General features: G+C 45.1%; 1 protein-coding gene across 2 annotated transcripts in view; it reads right to left on the reverse strand.

Moving 5' to 3' along the window:
• Window positions 1-17,694, reverse strand: part of LOC119495952 (trichohyalin-like) — a 28,704-nt gene extending 11,010 nt beyond the window's left edge. Inside the window, exons 1-2 of one of the 2 annotated variants that reach the window (XM_037782896.1) lie at window positions 15,933-17,694; window positions 1,771-2,244 (exon numbers count right to left, since the gene is read on the reverse strand). In XM_037782896.1, the coding sequence (XP_037638824.1) occupies window positions 16,516-17,661 (1,146 nt within the window). In that variant the 5' untranslated portion in view covers window positions 17,662-17,694 and the 3' untranslated portion in view covers window positions 1,771-2,244; window positions 15,933-16,515. Of the gene's footprint in view, window positions 1-1,770; window positions 3,539-3,649; window positions 3,794-15,932 lie in introns of those variants that run through there. The other variant, XM_037782894.1, reaches the window with a different exon arrangement.
• Window positions 17,695-18,028: the final 334 nt, after the last annotated feature.

An 18,028-nucleotide genomic window follows, 5' to 3' on the forward strand; every position in this document is an offset into this window, starting at 1 on the left:
ATCCTGTCCATGAATATCACGAACAGGATTGGTGACAAAGCGCAGCCCTGGCGGAGGCCAACCCCCACCGGAAACGAGTCCGACTTACTGCCGAGGATCCGAACACAGCTCTCGCTTTGGGCGTACAGGGATTGGATGGCCCTGAGAAGTGCCCCCCTCACCCCATACCACCGTGCCCATTCATTTATAAATATAAATTATGTTTATCACATTCATAATCTATATTTATAAATGAACCTGTTGTTAGTCGCCGTAGGGCAGCAGCAGCTCATTCACACATACCGATGGCACAGCCTTCAGAACAATTTCAGGTTCAGTATCTTGTCCATGCAAAGACACTTCGACATGCAGACTGGAGGAGCCGGGAATCGAACCACCAATCTTCACGATTAGCAGACGATCCTCTCTACCTCCTGAGCCACAGCCACCTATACCTCTCAACCAGTATGAGCCTTCACAGCTCACGTCAGGTGAGAGGTCATGATTCACACTCACTCCTGGGCCGCATGTCGGGCCGCATGTCTTTGGACTGTGGGAGGAAACCGGAGTACCCGGAGAAAACCCATGCAGACACGGAGAGAACATGTAAACTACACACAGAAAGGCCCGCCTCCTGTGAGGTGACAGTGCTCACCACTCCACCACCGTGCCCATCCATCCATCCATCCATCTTCAACCGCTTATCCGGGATCGGGTCGCGGGGGCAACAGCTCCAGCAGGGGACCCCAAACTTCCCTTTCCCGGGCCACATTAACCAGCTCTGACTGGGGGATCCCGAGGCGTTCCCAGGCCAGAGTAGAGATATAATCTCTCCACCTAGTCCTGGGTCTTCCCCGTGGTCTCCTCCCAGCTGGTCGTGCCTGGAACACCTCCCAAGGAAGGCGCCCAGGAGGCATCCGTGCTAGATGCCCGAACCACCTCAACTGGCTCCTTTCGACGCAAAGGAGCAAGGACTCTACTCCGAGTCCCTCACGGATGACTGAGCTTCTTACCCTATCTCTAAGGGAGACGCCAGCCACCCTCCTGAGGAAACCCATTTCGGCCGCTTGCACCCGCGACCTCGTTCTTTCGGTCATGACCCAACCCTCATGACCATAGGTGAGAGTAGGAACGAAGATTGAACGGTAGATCGAGAGCTTTGCCTTCTGGCTCAGCTCTCTTTTCGTCACAACGGTGCGGTAAAGCGAATGCAATACCGCCCCTGCTGCTCCGATTCTCCGACCAATCTCACGTTCCATCGTCCCCTCACTCGCGAACAAGACCCCGAGATACTTAAACTCCTTCACTTGGGGTAAGGACTCATTCCCTACCCGGAGTAGGCAATCCACCGGTTTCCTGCTGAGAACCATGGCCTCAGATTTAGAGGTGCTGATTCTCATCCCGACTGCGTCACACTCGGCTGCGAACCGATCCAGTGAGTGCTGGAGGTCGCAGACCGATGATGCCAACAGGACCACATCATCTGCAAAAAGCAGCGATGAGATCCTCAGCACACCGATCTGCAAACCCTCCTCCACCCGACTACGCCTCGATATCCTGTCCATGAATATCACGAACAGGATTGGTGACAAAGCGCAGCCCTGGCGGAGGCCAACCCCCACCGGAAACGAGTCCGACTTACTGCCGAGGATCCGAACACAGCTCTCGCTTTGGGCGTACAGGGATTGGATGGCCCTGAGAAGTGCCCCCCTCACCCCATACCACCGTGCCCATTCATTTATAAATATAAATTATGTTTATCACATTCATAATCTATATTTATAAATGAACCTGTTGTTAGTCGCCGTAGGGCAGCAGCAGCTCATTCACACATACCGATGGCACAGCCTTCAGAACAATTTCAGGTTCAGTATCTTGTCCATGCAAAGACACTTCGACATGCAGACTGGAGGAGCCGGGAATCGAACCACCAATCTTCACGATTAGCAGACGATCCTCTCTACCTCCTGAGCCACAGCCACCTATACCTCTCAACCAGTATGAGCCTTCACAGCTCACGTCAGGTGAGAGGTCATGATTCACACTCACTCCTGGGCCGCATGTCGGGCCGCATGTCTTTGGACTGTGGGAGGAAACCGGAGTACCCGGAGAAAACCCATGCAGACACGGAGAGAACATGCAAACTACACACAGAAAGGCCCGCCTCCTGTGAGGTGACAGTGCTCACCACTCCACCACCGTGCCCATTCATTTATAAATATAAATTATGTTTATCACATTCATAATCTATATCTATAAATGAACCTGTTGTTAGGATTTAAAGTGGAGTTGTAGTTTGTAGGGATTCTAGTTTAGGCGGGAGGAGGTACAATGTGGTGGCAGAAGGGCAGTAGCTTGTTAAAGGCATAGTCCATCAGAAATAGGCGTTATAGGCACCTATACCCACAACGGCTATGGCAAGTGACACACCTACAACTTTAGCAGTGTTCCACCAGAAACTCTTGGTCCAAAACACAGAAGCTGGTTTCTCTGGGAGGCACTCATCACTCTGATCCTCAGATGTAGTCTCCCAGACACTGTCATAGCTCTGATCGTCCGATGTATTATCATAGAAGATGCCATCGCTCTGATCCCCATGTGTAGCGGCAAAGCAGGTGCCATCGCTCTGATCGTCCAATGTCGTCTCAAATAAAATCTCATCTCTCTGCTGCTCAACGCTAGCTAGTATCGCCTCTTCTTGCTTCACCTCTAGCTGGCCTGTAAGATCAGAGACCTTTTGCCTCTGATCAGTTGTTAGGATGTGATATTCATTTAACTGTTCCTGATTATAAGCGATTTGCCTGGTTAGGTTCGTTATGTGCTCCTCCATTTTGTGGATTTGTTCATTATCCACCTCCACTTGGATCCGAAGATCCCGTTCAGCTTTCTGCATGTTTCTCTTCTCCTCATTTAGTTGTGCTGCCAGAGACTCAAGTCGAGCAAGCTCATTGCTGGACGTCTTGTTCTGCTCAGTCAGAGAGACTACACTTTTCTGAAGCTCATGCTGTGAGCGTTTAAACTTCTGGATTTCCTCATCTTTAACACTGATGAGTTCCTGAAGTTCAAACATTGCTGCCTGACGTCCAACCTCTCCTTCTCTCAGGCGCTGGTTCTCGTCAGCTGTAATTTTCCCCTTTTCCTGAGCTTCTCGAAGTTCTTCCAGCAGAGTCTTTATCTCGGCCTGTTTTTGGAGTATATGAGATTCAAACTGGGCCAGTTCATCACGAATGATCTTATTCTGCTCTTTCAGATGGTCCCCTCTTTTTTCCCGATCCTGCACTTCTGCCGTTAGGTTTTTGATCATAACCCGCATCGCCTGGGTCCGCTGTTGAAGTTCGTCTATCTTCTCTAACAGCTCATTTCTGTCTTTCTGAGCTAAGTACTCAGCATGTGTCTTCCATTTAGGTTGGGCATGTAACCCTTTTGGATCCAGTTGAGGCACCTCTGACACATTGGGGCAACGTGATTCTTCCATCTCAGCCTTGTTGGATTTATCTCGAGACTCCACTGTTCTCCTCATAATTCCTCAAATCGCAGGTTCCTGAATTTGAAAGCAAGACTACAGAGCGGGGAAATAAAATACCGGCTCTTGATGTAAAACAAATGATTGTTGGTGAGTGAATGTGTGTTAGTGCACTGACTTACTCTCTCAGCTCGATTTTCAACTCACTTTTGACAGTTAACAAACAGTCTCTGGTGATCTCTCGATAGCGTGTTGCAAATGCTGAGACTAATAGCTGAGAATCCTTTGGTTTGCTTGATTCAAGGTCTATCCTTGACAAGACTTCCTTTGATCTGATGTGAAGTCATAACATTCCTGTGGCTTTGACCGTGACGTCATGACATTCCTGCGGCTTTGTGACGTCATGTCATGACGTTCCTGCGCCTTTTCCACGCATGCGCATAGAATATCATGGCGCCGCATCATGACGTCATCACGTTTTTGTTTTCTGAAATGCTTTTCAAATTTCCTTGCAAATGAATCCAAGAACAGCAATATTGGGAGTTATCGAGGTTACATAAAAGGAGAATGGACGAGCAGATTATAGGAAGTGTATGATATTTAAAAAAAAAAAAAACATCTGATAAAAACATGAAGGCGACTGAAAGATTGATAAAACATTTGACAAGTTGCATTAATTTATTAGAATAATTTGTAGTGATACTGAAAAAGAATGCTAGTGTTACTTCTTAATGTCACTTAATGTGAATCCACCCACCTTTCACTATTTATTCACCTGTAATTTCCTTTTTATGAATTTTTAAAAAAAAAATTATTTAGTGTGATATATTCTTCAAGATCAAATTAAATCATATTAATATATTAATAATCATATACATGCCACCCTATGTGAAGATAGGACAGGCCTATTGCGCACGGTAACGTATTTCCAGCAGGGGAGGGTGGGGGGGGCTATATCATAAACATACATGCTTAAAATATATAGGCTTATATACCACATATGAAAAACAACAGCTCAAATATGCTGCCAAGAACAGATAATGACTCTTTTTAAATGAATTCACCCTGACATGTTGGAGATCCGATGGTCACCATGTTTGCGTAATAATGCTCGATGTCATTTGTCATCATAATAATCCATACAATAACCATCCGCAGTTAAATACCACCGTAGAGCTTTAGATATAATGAAAGTAACATTTAAATGTGCTCTAGTTTTTTGCATGTTTTTTTCCCCCTTAAATCATAATGAAAAGTTTACTTTAGTTAGATTTGACTGTTTTACTTGCGAACATAATTGCAAGTAAAACAGAGTGTGTCAATTCAGCAGAAAGGCTCCTGTGGATAAGATAAGATAAAATAAGATATTCCTTTATTAGTCTCACAGTGGGGAAATGTTCAGTGTACAGCAGCAAAGGGGATAGTGCAGAAACAAGTAGCATCAGTGAAAGCAAAAAGCAAAATACAACACAGTAAAAAAAAGAAGCAAAACAAAAGTAGACATAAAATATAATAATATACAATAATAAAAAATATGAACAATTTAAATAGAAGGAAATATAAAAATAGGAACAATATAAACAAGAGGAAATATTAAAACTAGGAACAGTATATACAGTATTGACAATAAACAGACTATTAACACAATTGCACAGGTGGAAATATGATATTGCACAGTGATTGGATGGATGGATGGATGGATGGATGGATCGATACCCTTTTTTCCAGAACCAACAATGTTGGCTCATGTTTCAGATACAGTAGATGTCCACCCAGTCTGTCCTCAGATGCATCCTTCTCTGTGTCGAGCGTTTTCGTGCCCAATGCGTCAGGAGCGTCACAAACACACTTTATGTCATTTCGTGAGAACAGACAGAATCCGTCAGGTGTCTGCGTTAGAGGCTGAGACCAGCAGAGTCAATCCACTCCTCTCATCCAGTGGAAGCACATCTGGGCTCTCCGCGTCATGACGCACAGACAGTTTGGTGAATCCTGTTGAGAGTTTTCACTCAGAGAGAAAACGAATCGTCTGTTACGTGCAGAGTTTCAAATATGAAAACAACAGCTCAAATATGCTGCCAAGAATAGATAATGACTCTTTTTAAATGAATTCACCCTGACATGTTGGAGATCCGATGGTCACCATGTTTCCTGTGCGTAATAAGGCAAGATATCATGTGTCATCATAACGTGTGTGGGGTGGATTTGTGGAATGGGTTGGGTGATAGGTTGAAGCGGAGCACAAATATAAATCACTTTAAAAAGCTATACAAAAAAGATATTTTTGGGAGGTATATGGTTGAGGAAGAGTTGTGAGAAGGGTTGGTTTATATCTACTTTTTAACTCCGGATGGATATGTGGGTTGTAAATAAACTTGGGATGCTGTTCATATATTTAATTTGGAATGTAAATAAATCTGGGATAGTTTATATATTATATTATATTATATTATATTATATTATATTATCATTCTATGATATATGATTTATTAGAGGAGAAGTGAGAAAGGGGTAGGGAAATATAAGTTTTACTTCTACCTATACTCCTTTTCGGACACTATTACTCTTGTTTTGTTTGTTATTATTTTGTATCTGTTTTTATTTATTTTATTTTCGAAATAAAGTCTTTCGTTCATTCACTCATTCATTCATAATAATCCATACAATAACCATCCGCAGTTAAATACCACCGTAGAGCTTTAAATATAATGAAAGTAAAATTTAAATGTGCTGTAGTTTTTTGCCTGTTGTTTTTTTTCCTTAAATCATAATGAAAAGTTTACTTTAGTTAGATTTGACTGTTTTACCTGCAAACACAATTGCTCACGATTCGAGGAGGAAATAGTCGCCTCTTTAATATTCACGTTGCAACATTAATGTGATCCTTGAAATGATCTACAAAAAGATTATGATTTTAAAAATAACACTGTTTTGTTTCTGCTATAAAATTGAACCCAATCTGTAACATTTAAAGTGGAATCATGTGTGTCGAGTCACCAAGACACCAGATGAACCTCAGTGCAGCCAGCAGACTCCAGAAGGATAGGAGCTGCTTCTGAGGACAGACAGGATGGACCTGATGACCCATCATTATTAACATGTTAAATAAAACAAAACAAAGTAATACGCCTATACATTTTATGCCTGGTTGTCTATGCTTTTATTTACTTTTCAGTTTGGCATGTATCATATTTTCCCATCAGGTGAACCAATTAAAAAAATCGAAGGATTACATTTTTCTTTGAAGATTACATCCCAGTAATTTAAGAAATCCAGGATGGTCAAAAGAAAAACAAACTACTTAAATATCCTGAAATGAATGTCTGCCTTCACCTCAGCTAAAAGTTTAGAGGAGCTGCAACTGGTAGACAGTTGATCAGCAGTAAAGTGCTGTTTTTTAAGAATGCATTATAGTTCAGTTAAAAAACAGCCTATGAGCGTAATTTAACAGGTTTTCTTTTGTATTAACAGTAAAGCACTGTTTTAAGCAATAACAGGTTAATACTGTTGAAATCCTGCTGTAAATTAACAGCACTTGTTTACAGTGTGTGTCCATGGATGAGCGTGCGTAATTGCGCAGAATGACGAAATGTTCTGTCGATTTCAAATGTATTTTTGGTATCGTCTGTGTTATTAAGCATTTCTCCCTTCACACACACACATACACAGGAGAGAGAGAGAAAGACAAAGGATGAGATTACACAGAATGTGAATGGACAATAAATGATGGTGTGAGAGAGAGAGAGAGAGAGAAAGAGAGAGAGAGAGAGCTGCTATTATACAAATAATCCATCCAAGAAACACCGAGGAGTCATATTTTTGGATCATGACAGTACAGTCTAGGGCTATATTTATTATTCATCATTCCACTATCTTTTTTTTTTCAAGGGGAAAGTTAAGTGTTTTTTTTTTTATTTCATGAAGACAGGTTTAATCTTAAAGATCAACTGTTTCTTATGTAACCAATGTGAGGCACCTGAAGTGTTGATTTCCCTCAATTGCCCCTTCAATCATTTTCTCTACTTACAGTTCAAGCATTACGCATTACATTCTAAGTGTCAGGACAAGAAGTGCAATCTGCCTTCATCTCACTTCTAAAACTTATGAAATGTATGTTGCCGGACGTGAGAGCAGGAACCCAAACTCCTCCTGAAGCCTTTCCATCATTTTGTATGTGTTCTGTATGATAGCCCCAGACGTGGGTATGATACTAATGCTGTGTGCAGCCTGGGGTAGTAGCTCCATCAAGCGGTCATAAGCCTCTACTGCATGCTGCTGCTGCTGATTTCTACAGTACAGTGCTGGAATTCCTTCTTTTTTCTCAGTATGAGATCATGTGTTCATATATTTATTCTAGGGCTGTCAATCGATTAAAATATTAATCGTGATTAATCGCACGGTTGTCCATAGTTAATCGCGATTAATCGTAAATGAATCACACATTTTGTATTAATTCAAAATGCACCTTAAAGGGAGATTTGTCAAGTATTTAAGACTCTTATCTACATGGAAGTGGACAAATATGGTTGATGTATGCAAATGTATGTATATATTTATTAATGGAAATCAATTAACACATAAAACAATGACAGATATTGTCCAGAAACCCTCACAGGTACTTCAAGATTCAAGAGTTTTATTTTCCATTTGCACCTATAAGTACATTGGAATTCTGAGCGGTTTACACCGAGTCAGCTTTAAGAAAAGAAAAAAGGTAGAAAAGGCACAAAGTAATTACAGTACAAAATAAGTAGCACATTCAACTCAACACAATAAATAAATAAATTATTAAAATATAAAACGCCCTCAGTGTAGTCAATAAATAAACTAAACTACTCTCTGCATAGGAATGATACCCCCAGAATACAAATATACAGTATATATGCTCCATGACCATGTTAAAAGAACTTGTAGCTCTCATAAAAATATTTTTTTAAATAAATAATTAATATATTTCAGACAATTACACAGTGGAAGGCAGCATGTTGCACAGCATTACAGTCCATTCAGTTCAGGTGTACTGTGTGTCAATAATGGTATGGAGGTGAGGTGAGGTGTGGGGTATTTGTACTGCATTTTGCATTCAAAAATATGCTCAAATCATAACATGGCAAACTCAAGTTCAACAGGCAACAACAGCTGTCAGTGTGTCAGTGTGCTGACTTGACTATGACTTGCCCCAAAACTGCATGTGATGATCATAAAGTGGGCATGTCTGTAAAGAGGAAACTACCCATGGAATCCATTTTCATTCACATATCTTGAGGTCATAGGTCAAGGGACCCCTTTTGAAAATGGCCGGGCCAGTTTTTAGCTAAGCTTCACTCTATATCAGTGGTTTCCAGCCTTTTTGGCTTGTGTACCTCACAATGTCTACATGTGACCCCTCACCACAGTTTACGGAAGTTCAGCCAAAGTGAATTTTCTGCTTCAGACTGTTTAATCTGAAGGAAGGAGCTAAAACTGCAGTAGCATCTTATTATAATGAAGATTTAAGGCCATAACGTGTAAGTGGGAGTCTATGACATGAAAACATATTTACCTTCAAAAGACTATTTTAACCCTTAGCATCAGCACAGTTATTCAATGTAAACCACCAAATACTACAGACTGACTGACTGATAATAGACTTCAGGAGAGCAAGCCAGCTGTATTTTTAAAGACCCCACCCACCCTGGACATGGACTGTTTACTCCCCTTCCCTCCAGAAGGAGATACAGGACAATGAAAACACACACAAACAGACTACGGAATAGCTTTTACCCACAGGAAGTCAAGTGTGTAGAACCCCCAGCCACCCCACAAAGGCTGAGGACACTAGCTGCCGAACCATAATCATGTCACCTGCACTTTATGATCCATTTATTTATTTATATTTTGATTTGAATGTTTTTATGTTTGCTTTTACTGCCAAGAGCTGCTAAACTGTTTTTTTCGTTATTTTTCCATGACAAAAACAATAAAGTCTCTATTTTACTGACACAAGCAGCACTTGAGGTCAGTGCTCTTGCTGATTTGACACCATACTGGAACGCTTGTTTGTTTGTAAACCACCAAAAAATGTTCACATCAGCTAAGTTTTCTGAACAACATGACATTGAAATATTGTAATATTGTATCTTTAAGGGGATGCCAGTCTTAAAGTTAAACTGTCCAAGTGTAACTTGTTTTTCTACGTTAGTCCAGAACCCCGGTCATGTCATCTTTGCTGAGGAGGTGATGGCAGATCCTGCTAAGGTGGAAGCATTAGGGGTTGAAACCGTGATCAGTGTTCATATGATTGGCTGTGTGAGTGTTGATCATGTGATTGCAGTTACATGAGTTAGATGTGTTTGGAACCCTTCCAGCATGCACTGGGGCAATAGATCCATGGATACAAGTCTCATTTTATGTGTTCCTGTATTTTTTACTTGTTCTACATTGTGCTCCACAATGTTTCCACATTTTCATCGCTGTTGAACAATTAGATGTTACCAGTGAATATGGTTAGACCAGTGATGCCAGTGCATGATTGGTGGAGGTTCCCTTTGAGTGTGCAGGAGACTAGGATAAACAGGAAGGCAGTCCAGGGACTCCAAAATATCAAAAAAGTAGCAACGAGGAAGAGAGTATATTAAAAAACCTTTATTGTAGTGGCTAAATCATTTAAAAAGCCAACATGTTTCGACCACATTAGGTCTTTCGCTTACAAAAAAAAAGGAGACTACTTTGACTATACTACAAAAAAAGTTATAAATGTGTAGTAAAAATATTAAAATGTGTATGTGTGTAGAAGCCCAGTGTCCAAGTGGGCTGTGCAATTTATCAGAATAAAAGGAAAAAAAACATTTTAATTCAGTTTTATGAATGCATTTTTATGCATATTGATCAACACATCATGGATTATCTGTGATGTTTTCTTTAGTGTAATGTACTTACACTCATTTCAAAAAATTAAATTGTGTGTGTGTGTGTATATATATATATATGTATATACAGTTCATTTTACAGATTCAATTCCACTTCCAAATTATTTTTTTTTATTATTATTTATTTATTTATAAAATATTCACAAAAAAAGCTCATTCACACATACCGATGGCACAGCCTTCGGAGCAATTTCAGGTTCAGTATCTTGCCCATGCAAAGACACTTCGACATGCAGACTGGAGAAGCCGGGGATCGAAAGTCCAATCTTCAATATTAGCAGGCGATCCTCTCTGCCTCCTGAGACACAGCCACCTATACCTCTCAACCAGTATGAGCCTTCACAGCTCACGTCAGGTGAGAGGTCATGATTAACACTCACTCCTGGGCCGCATGTCGGGCCGCATGTCGGGCCGCATGTCTTTGGACTGTGGGAGGAAACCGGAGAACCCGGGGAAAACCCATGCAGACACGGAGAGAACATGCAAACTACACACAGAAAGGCCCGCCTCCTGTGAGGTGACAGTGCTCACCACTCCACCACCGTGCCCATTCATTTATAAATATAAATTATGTTTATCACATTCATAATCTATATTTATAAATGAACCTGTTGTTAGTCGCCGTAGGGCAGCAGCAGCTCATTCACACATACCGATGGCACAGCCTTCGGAACAATTTCAGGTTCAGTATCTTGCCCAAGCAAAGACACTTCGACATGCAGACTGGAGGAGCCGGGGATCGAACCACCAATCTTCAATATTAGCAGACGATGCTCTCTGCCTCCTGAGCCACAGCCACCTACACCTCTCAACCAGTATGAGCCTTCAAAGCTCACGTCGGGTGAGAGGTCATGATTCACACTCACTCCTGGGCCGCATGTCGGGCCGCATGTCTTTGGACTGTGGGAGGAAACCGGAGTACCCGGAGAAAACCCATGCAGACACGGAGAGAACATGCAAACTCTACACAGAAAGGCACGCCTCCTGTGAGGTGACAGTGCTCACCACTCCACCACCGTGCCCATTCATTTATAAATATAAATTATGTTTATCACATTCATAATCTATATTTATAAATGAACCTGTTGTTAGTCGCCGTAGGGCAGCAGCAGCTCATTCACACATACCGATGGCACAGCCTTCGGAACAATTTCAGGTTCAGTATCTTGCCCATGCAAAGACACTTCGACATGCAGACTGGAGGAGCCGGGGATCGAACCACCAATCTTCAATATTAGCAGACGATGCTCTCTGCCTCCTGAGCCACAGCCACCTATACCTCTCAACCAGTATGAGCCTTCACAGCTCACGTCAGGTGAGAGGTCATGATTCACACTCACTCCTGGGCCGCATGTCGGGCCGCATGTCGGGCCGCATGTCTTTGGACTGTGGGAGGAAACCGGAGTACCCGGAGAAAACCCATGCAGACACGGAGAGAACATGCAAACTACACACAGAAAGGCCCGCCTCCTGTGAGGTGACAGTGCTCACCACTCCACCACCGTGCCCATTCATTTATAAATATAAATGATGTTTATCACATTCATAATCTATATTTATAAATGAACCTGTTGTTAGTCGCCGTAGGGCAGCAGCAGCTCATTCACACATACCGATGGCACAGCCTTCGGAACAATTTCAGGTTCAGTATCTTGCCCATGCAAAGACACTTCGACATGCAGACTGGAGGAGCCGGGGATCGAACCATCAATCTTCAATATTAGCAGACGATGCTCTCTGCCTCCTGAGCCACAGCCACCTATACCTCTCAACCAGTATGAGCCTTCACAGCTCACGTCAGGTGAGAGGTCATGATTCACACTCACTCCTGGGCCGCATGTCGGGCCGCATGTCGGGCCGCATGTCTTTGGACTGTGGGAGGAAACCGGAGTACCCGGAGAAAACCCATGCAGACACGGAGAGAACATGCAAACTCTACACAGAAAGGCACGCCTCCTGTGAGGTGACAGTGCTCACCACTCCACCACCGTGCCCATTCATTTATAAATATAAATTATGTTTATCACATTCATAATCTATATTTATAAATGAACCTGTTGTTAGTCGCCGTAGGGCAGCAGCAGCTCATTCACACATACCGATGGCACAGCCTTCGGAACAATTTCAGGCTCAGTGTCTTGCCCATGCAAAGACACTTCGACATGCAGACTGGAGGAGCCGGGGATCGAACCACCAATCTTCACGATTAGCAGACGATCCTCTCTGCCTCCTGAGCCACAGCCACCTATACCTCTCAACCAGTATGAGCCTTCACAGCTCACGTCAGGTGAGAGGTCATGATTCACACTCACTCCTGGGCCGCATGTCGGGCCGCATGTCTTTGGACTGTGGGAGGAAACCGGAGTACCCGGAGAAAACCCATGCAGACACGGAGAGAACATGCAAACTACACACAGAAAGGCCCGCCTCCTGTGAGGTGACAGTGCTCACCACTCCACCACCGTGCCCATTCATTTATAAATATAAATGATGTTTATCACATTCATAATCTATATTTATAAATGAACCTGTTGTTAGTCGCCGTAGGGCAGCAGCAGCTCATTCACACATACCGATGGCACAGCCTTCGGAACAATTTCAGGCTCAGTGTCTTGCCCATGCAAAGACACTTCGACATGCAGACTGGAGGAGCCGGGGATCGAACCACCAATCTTCACGATTAGCAGACGATCCTCTCTACCTCCTGAGCCACAGCCACCTATACCTCTCAACCAGTATGAGCCTTCACAGCTCACGTCAGGTGAGAGGTCATGATTCACACTCACTCCTGGGCCGCATGTCGGGCCGCATGTCTTTGGACTGTGGGAGGAAACCGGAGTACCCGGAGAAAACCCATGCAGACACGGAGAGAACATGCAAACTACACACAGAAAGGCCCGCCTCCTGTGAGGTGACAGTGCTCACCACTCCACCACCGTGCCCATCCATCCATCCATCCATCTTCAACCGCTTATCCGGGATCGGGTCGCGGGGGCAACAGCTCCAGCAGGGGACCCCAAACTTCCCTTTCCCGGGCCACATTAACCAGCTCTGACTGGGGGATCCCGAGGCGTTCCCAGGCCAGAGTAGAGATATAATCTCTCCACCTAGTCCTGGGTCTTCCCCGTGGTCTCCTCCCAGCTGGTCGTGCCTGGAACACCTCCCAAGGAAGGCGCCCAGGAGGCATCCGTGCTAGATGCCCGAACCACCTCAACTGGCTCCTTTCGACGCAAAGGAGCAAGGACTCTACTCCGAGTCCCTCACGGATGACTGAGCTTCTTACCCTATCTCTAAGGGAGACGCCAGCCACCCTCCTGAGGAAACCCATTTCGGCCGCTTGCACCCGCGACCTCGTTCTTTCGGTCATGACCCAACCCTCATGACCATAGGTGAGAGTAGGAACGAAGATTGAACGGTAGATCGAGAGCTTTGCCTTCTGGCTCAGCTCTCTTTTCGTCACAACGGTGCGGTAAAGCGAATGCAATACCGCCCCTGCTGCTCCGATTCTCCGACCAATCTCACGTTCCATCGTCCCCTCACTCGCGAACAAGACCCCGAGATACTTAAACTCCTTCACTTGGGGTAAGGACTCATTCCCTACCCGGAGTAGGCAATCCACCGGTTTCCTGCTGAGAACCATGGCCTCAGATTTAGAGGTGCTGATTCTCATCCCGACTGCGTCACACTCGGCTGCGAACCGATCCAGTGAGTGCTGGAGGTCGCAGACCGATGATGCCAACAGGACCACATCATCTGCAAAAAGCAGCGATGAGATCCTCAGCACACCGATCTGCAAACCCTCCTCCACCCGACTACGCCTCGATATCCTGTCCATGAATATCACGAACAGGATTGGTGACAAAGCGCAGCCCTGGCGGAGGCCAACCCCCACCGGAAACGAGTCCGACTTACTGCCGAGGATCCGAACACAGCTCTCGCTTTGGGCGTACAGGGATTGGATGGCCCTGAGAAGTGCCCCCCTCACCCCATACCACCGTGCCCATTCATTTATAAATATAAATTATGTTTATCACATTCATAATCTATATTTATAAATGAACCTGTTGTTAGTCGCCGTAGGGCAGCAGCAGCTCATTCACACATACCGATGGCACAGCCTTCAGAACAATTTCAGGTTCAGTATCTTGTCCATGCAAAGACACTTCGACATGCAGACTGGAGGAGCCGGGAATCGAACCACCAATCTTCACGATTAGCAGACGATCCTCTCTACCTCCTGAGCCACAGCCACCTATACCTCTCAACCAGTATGAGCCTTCACAGCTCACGTCAGGTGAGAGGTCATGATTCACACTCACTCCTGGGCTGCATGTCTTTGGACTGTGGGAGGAAACCGGAGTACCCGGAGAAAACCCATGCAGACACGGAGAGAACATGCAAACTACACACAGAAAGGCCCGCCTCCTGTGAGGTGACAGTGCTCACCACTCCACCACCGTGCCCATCCATCCATCCATCCATCTTCAACCGCTTATCCGGGATCGGGTCGCGGGGGCAACAGCTCCAGCAGGGGACCCCAAACTTCCCTTTCCCGGGCCACATTAACCAGCTCTGACTGGGGGATCCCGAGGCGTTCCCAGGCCAGAGTAGAGATATAATCTCTCCACCTAGTCCTGGGTCTTCCCCGTGGTCTCCTCCCAGCTGGTCGTGCCTGGAACACCTCCCAAGGAAGGCGCCCAGGAGGCATCCGTGCTAGATGCCCGAACCACCTCAACTGGCTCCTTTCGACGCAAAGGAGCAAGGACTCTACTCCGAGTCCCTCACGGATGACTGAGCTTCTTACCCTATCTCTAAGGGAGACGCCAGCCACCCTCCTGAGGAAACCCATTTCGGCCGCTTGCACCCGCGACCTCGTTCTTTCGGTCATGACCCAACCCTCATGACCATAGGTGAGAGTAGGAACGAAGATTGAACGGTAGATCGAGAGCTTTGCCTTCTGGCTCAGCTCTCTTTTCGTCACAACGGTGCGGTAAAGCGAATGCAATACCGCCCCTGCTGCTCCGATTCTCCGACCAATCTCACGTTCCATCGTCCCCTCACTCGCGAACAAGACCCCGAGATACTTAAACTCCTTCACTTGGGGTAAGGACTCATTCCCTACCCGGAGTAGGCAATCCACCGGTTTCCTGCTGAGAACCATGGCCTCAGATTTAGAGGTGCTGATTCTCATCCCGACTGCGTCACACTCGGCTGCGAACCGATCCAGTGAGTGCTGGAGGTCGCAGACCGATGATGCCAACAGGACCACATCATCTGCAAAAAGCAGCGATGAGATCCTCAGCACACCGATCTGCAAACCCTCCTCCACCCGACTACGCCTCGATATCCTGTCCATGAATATCACGAACAGGATTGGTGACAAAGCGCAGCCCTGGCGGAGGCCAACCCCCACCGGAAACGAGTCCGACTTACTGCCGAGGATCCGAACACAGCTCTCGCTTTGGGCGTACAGGGATTGGATGGCCCTGAGAAGTGCCCCCCTCACCCCATACCACCGTGCCCATTCATTTATAAATATAAATTATGTTTATCACATTCATAATCTATATTTATAAATGAACCTGTTGTTAGTCGCCGTAGGGCAGCAGCAGCTCATTCACACATACCGATGGCACAGCCTTCAGAACAATTTCAGGTTCAGTATCTTGTCCATGCAAAGACACTTCGACATGCAGACTGGAGGAGCCGGGAATCGAACCACCAATCTTCACGATTAGCAGACGATCCTCTCTACCTCCTGAGCCACAGCCACCTATACCTCTCAACCAGTATGAGCCTTCACAGCTCACGTCAGGTGAGAGGTCATGATTCACACTCACTCCTGGGCCGCATGTCGGGCCGCATGTCTTTGGACTGTGGGAGGAAACCGGAGTACCCGGAGAAAACCCATGCAGACACGGAGAGAACATGCAAACTACACACAGAAAGGCCCGCCTCCTGTGAGGTGACAGTGCTCACCACTCCACCACCGTGCCCATTCATTTATAAATATAAATTATGTTTATCACATTCATAATCTATATCTATAAATGAACCTGTTGTTAGGATTTAAAGTGGAGTTGTAGTTTGTAGGGATTCTAGTTTAGGCGGGAGGAGGTACAATGTGGTGGCAGAAGGGCAGTAGCTTGTTAAAGGCATAGTCCATCAGAAATAGGCGTTATAGGCACCTATACCCACAACGGCTATGGCAAGTGACACACCTACAACTTTAGCAGTGTTCCACCAGAAACTCTTGGTCCAAAACACAGAAGCTGGTTTCTCTGGGAGGCACTCATCACTCTGATCCTCAGATGTAGTCTCCCAGACACTGTCATAGCTCTGATCGTCCGATGTATTATCATAGAAGATGCCATCGCTCTGATCCCCATGTGTAGCGGCAAAGCAGGTGCCATCGCTCTGATCGTCCAATGTCGTCTCAAATAAAATCTCATCTCTCTGCTGCTCAACGCTAGCTAGTATCGCCTCTTCTTGCTTCACCTCTAGCTGGCCTGTAAGATCAGAGACCTTTTGCCTCTGATCAGTTGTTAGGATGTGATATTCATTTAACTGTTCCTGATTATAAGCGATTTGCCTGGTTAGGTTCGTTATGTGCTCCTCCATTTTGTGGATTTGTTCATTATCCACCTCCACTTGGATCCGAAGATCCCGTTCAGCTTTCTGCATGTTTCTCTTCTCCTCATTTAGTTTTGCTGCCAGAGACTCAAGTCGAGCAAGCTCATTGCTGGACGTCTTGTTCTGCTCAGTCAGAGAGACTACACTTTTCTGAAGCTCATGCTGTGAGCGTTTAAACTTCTGGATTTCCTCATCTTTAACACTGATGAGTTCCTGAAGTTCAAACATTGCTGCCTGACGTCCAACCTCTCCTTCTCTCAGGCGCTGGTTCTCGTCAGCTGTAATTTTCCCCTTTTCCTGAGCTTCTCGAAGTTCTTCCAGCAGAGTCTTTATCTCGGCCTGTTTTTGGAGTATATGAGATTCAAACTGGGCCAGTTCATCACGAATGATCTTATTCTGCTCTTTCAGATGGTCCCCTCTTTTTTCCCGATCCTGCACTTCTGCCGTTAGGTTTTTGATCATAACCCGCATCGCCTGGGTCCGCTGTTGAAGTTCGTCTATCTTCTCTAACAGCTCATTTCTGTCTTTCTGAGCTAAGTACTCAGCATGTGTCTTCCATTTAGGTTGGGCATGTAACCCTTTTGGATCCAGTTGAGGCACCTCTGACACATTGGGGCGACGTGATTCTTCCATCTCAGCCTTGTTGGATTTATCTCGAGACTCCACTGTTCTCCTCATAATTCCTCAAATCGCAGGTTCCTGAATTTGAAAGCAAGACTACAGAGCGGGGAAATAAAATACCGGCTCTTGATGTAAAACAAATGATTGTTGGTGAGTGAATGTGTGTTAGTGCAGTGACTTACTCTCTCAGCTCGATTTTCAACTCACTTTTGACAGTTAACAAACAGTCTCTGGTGATCTCTCGATAGCGTGTTGCAAATGCTGAGACTAATAGCTGAGAATCCTTTGGTTTGCTTGATTCAAGGTCTATCCTTGACAAGACTTCCTTTGATCTGATGTGAAGTCATAACATTCCTGTGGCTTTGACCGTGACGTCATGACATTCCTGCGGCTTTGTGACGTCATGTCACGACGTTCCTGCGCC

Source organism: Sebastes umbrosus, chromosome 10, assembly GCF_015220745.1.
Source record: "Sebastes umbrosus isolate fSebUmb1 chromosome 10, fSebUmb1.pri, whole genome shotgun sequence".
In the NCBI taxonomy this organism is placed as follows: domain Eukaryota; kingdom Metazoa; phylum Chordata; class Actinopteri; order Perciformes; family Sebastidae; genus Sebastes; species Sebastes umbrosus.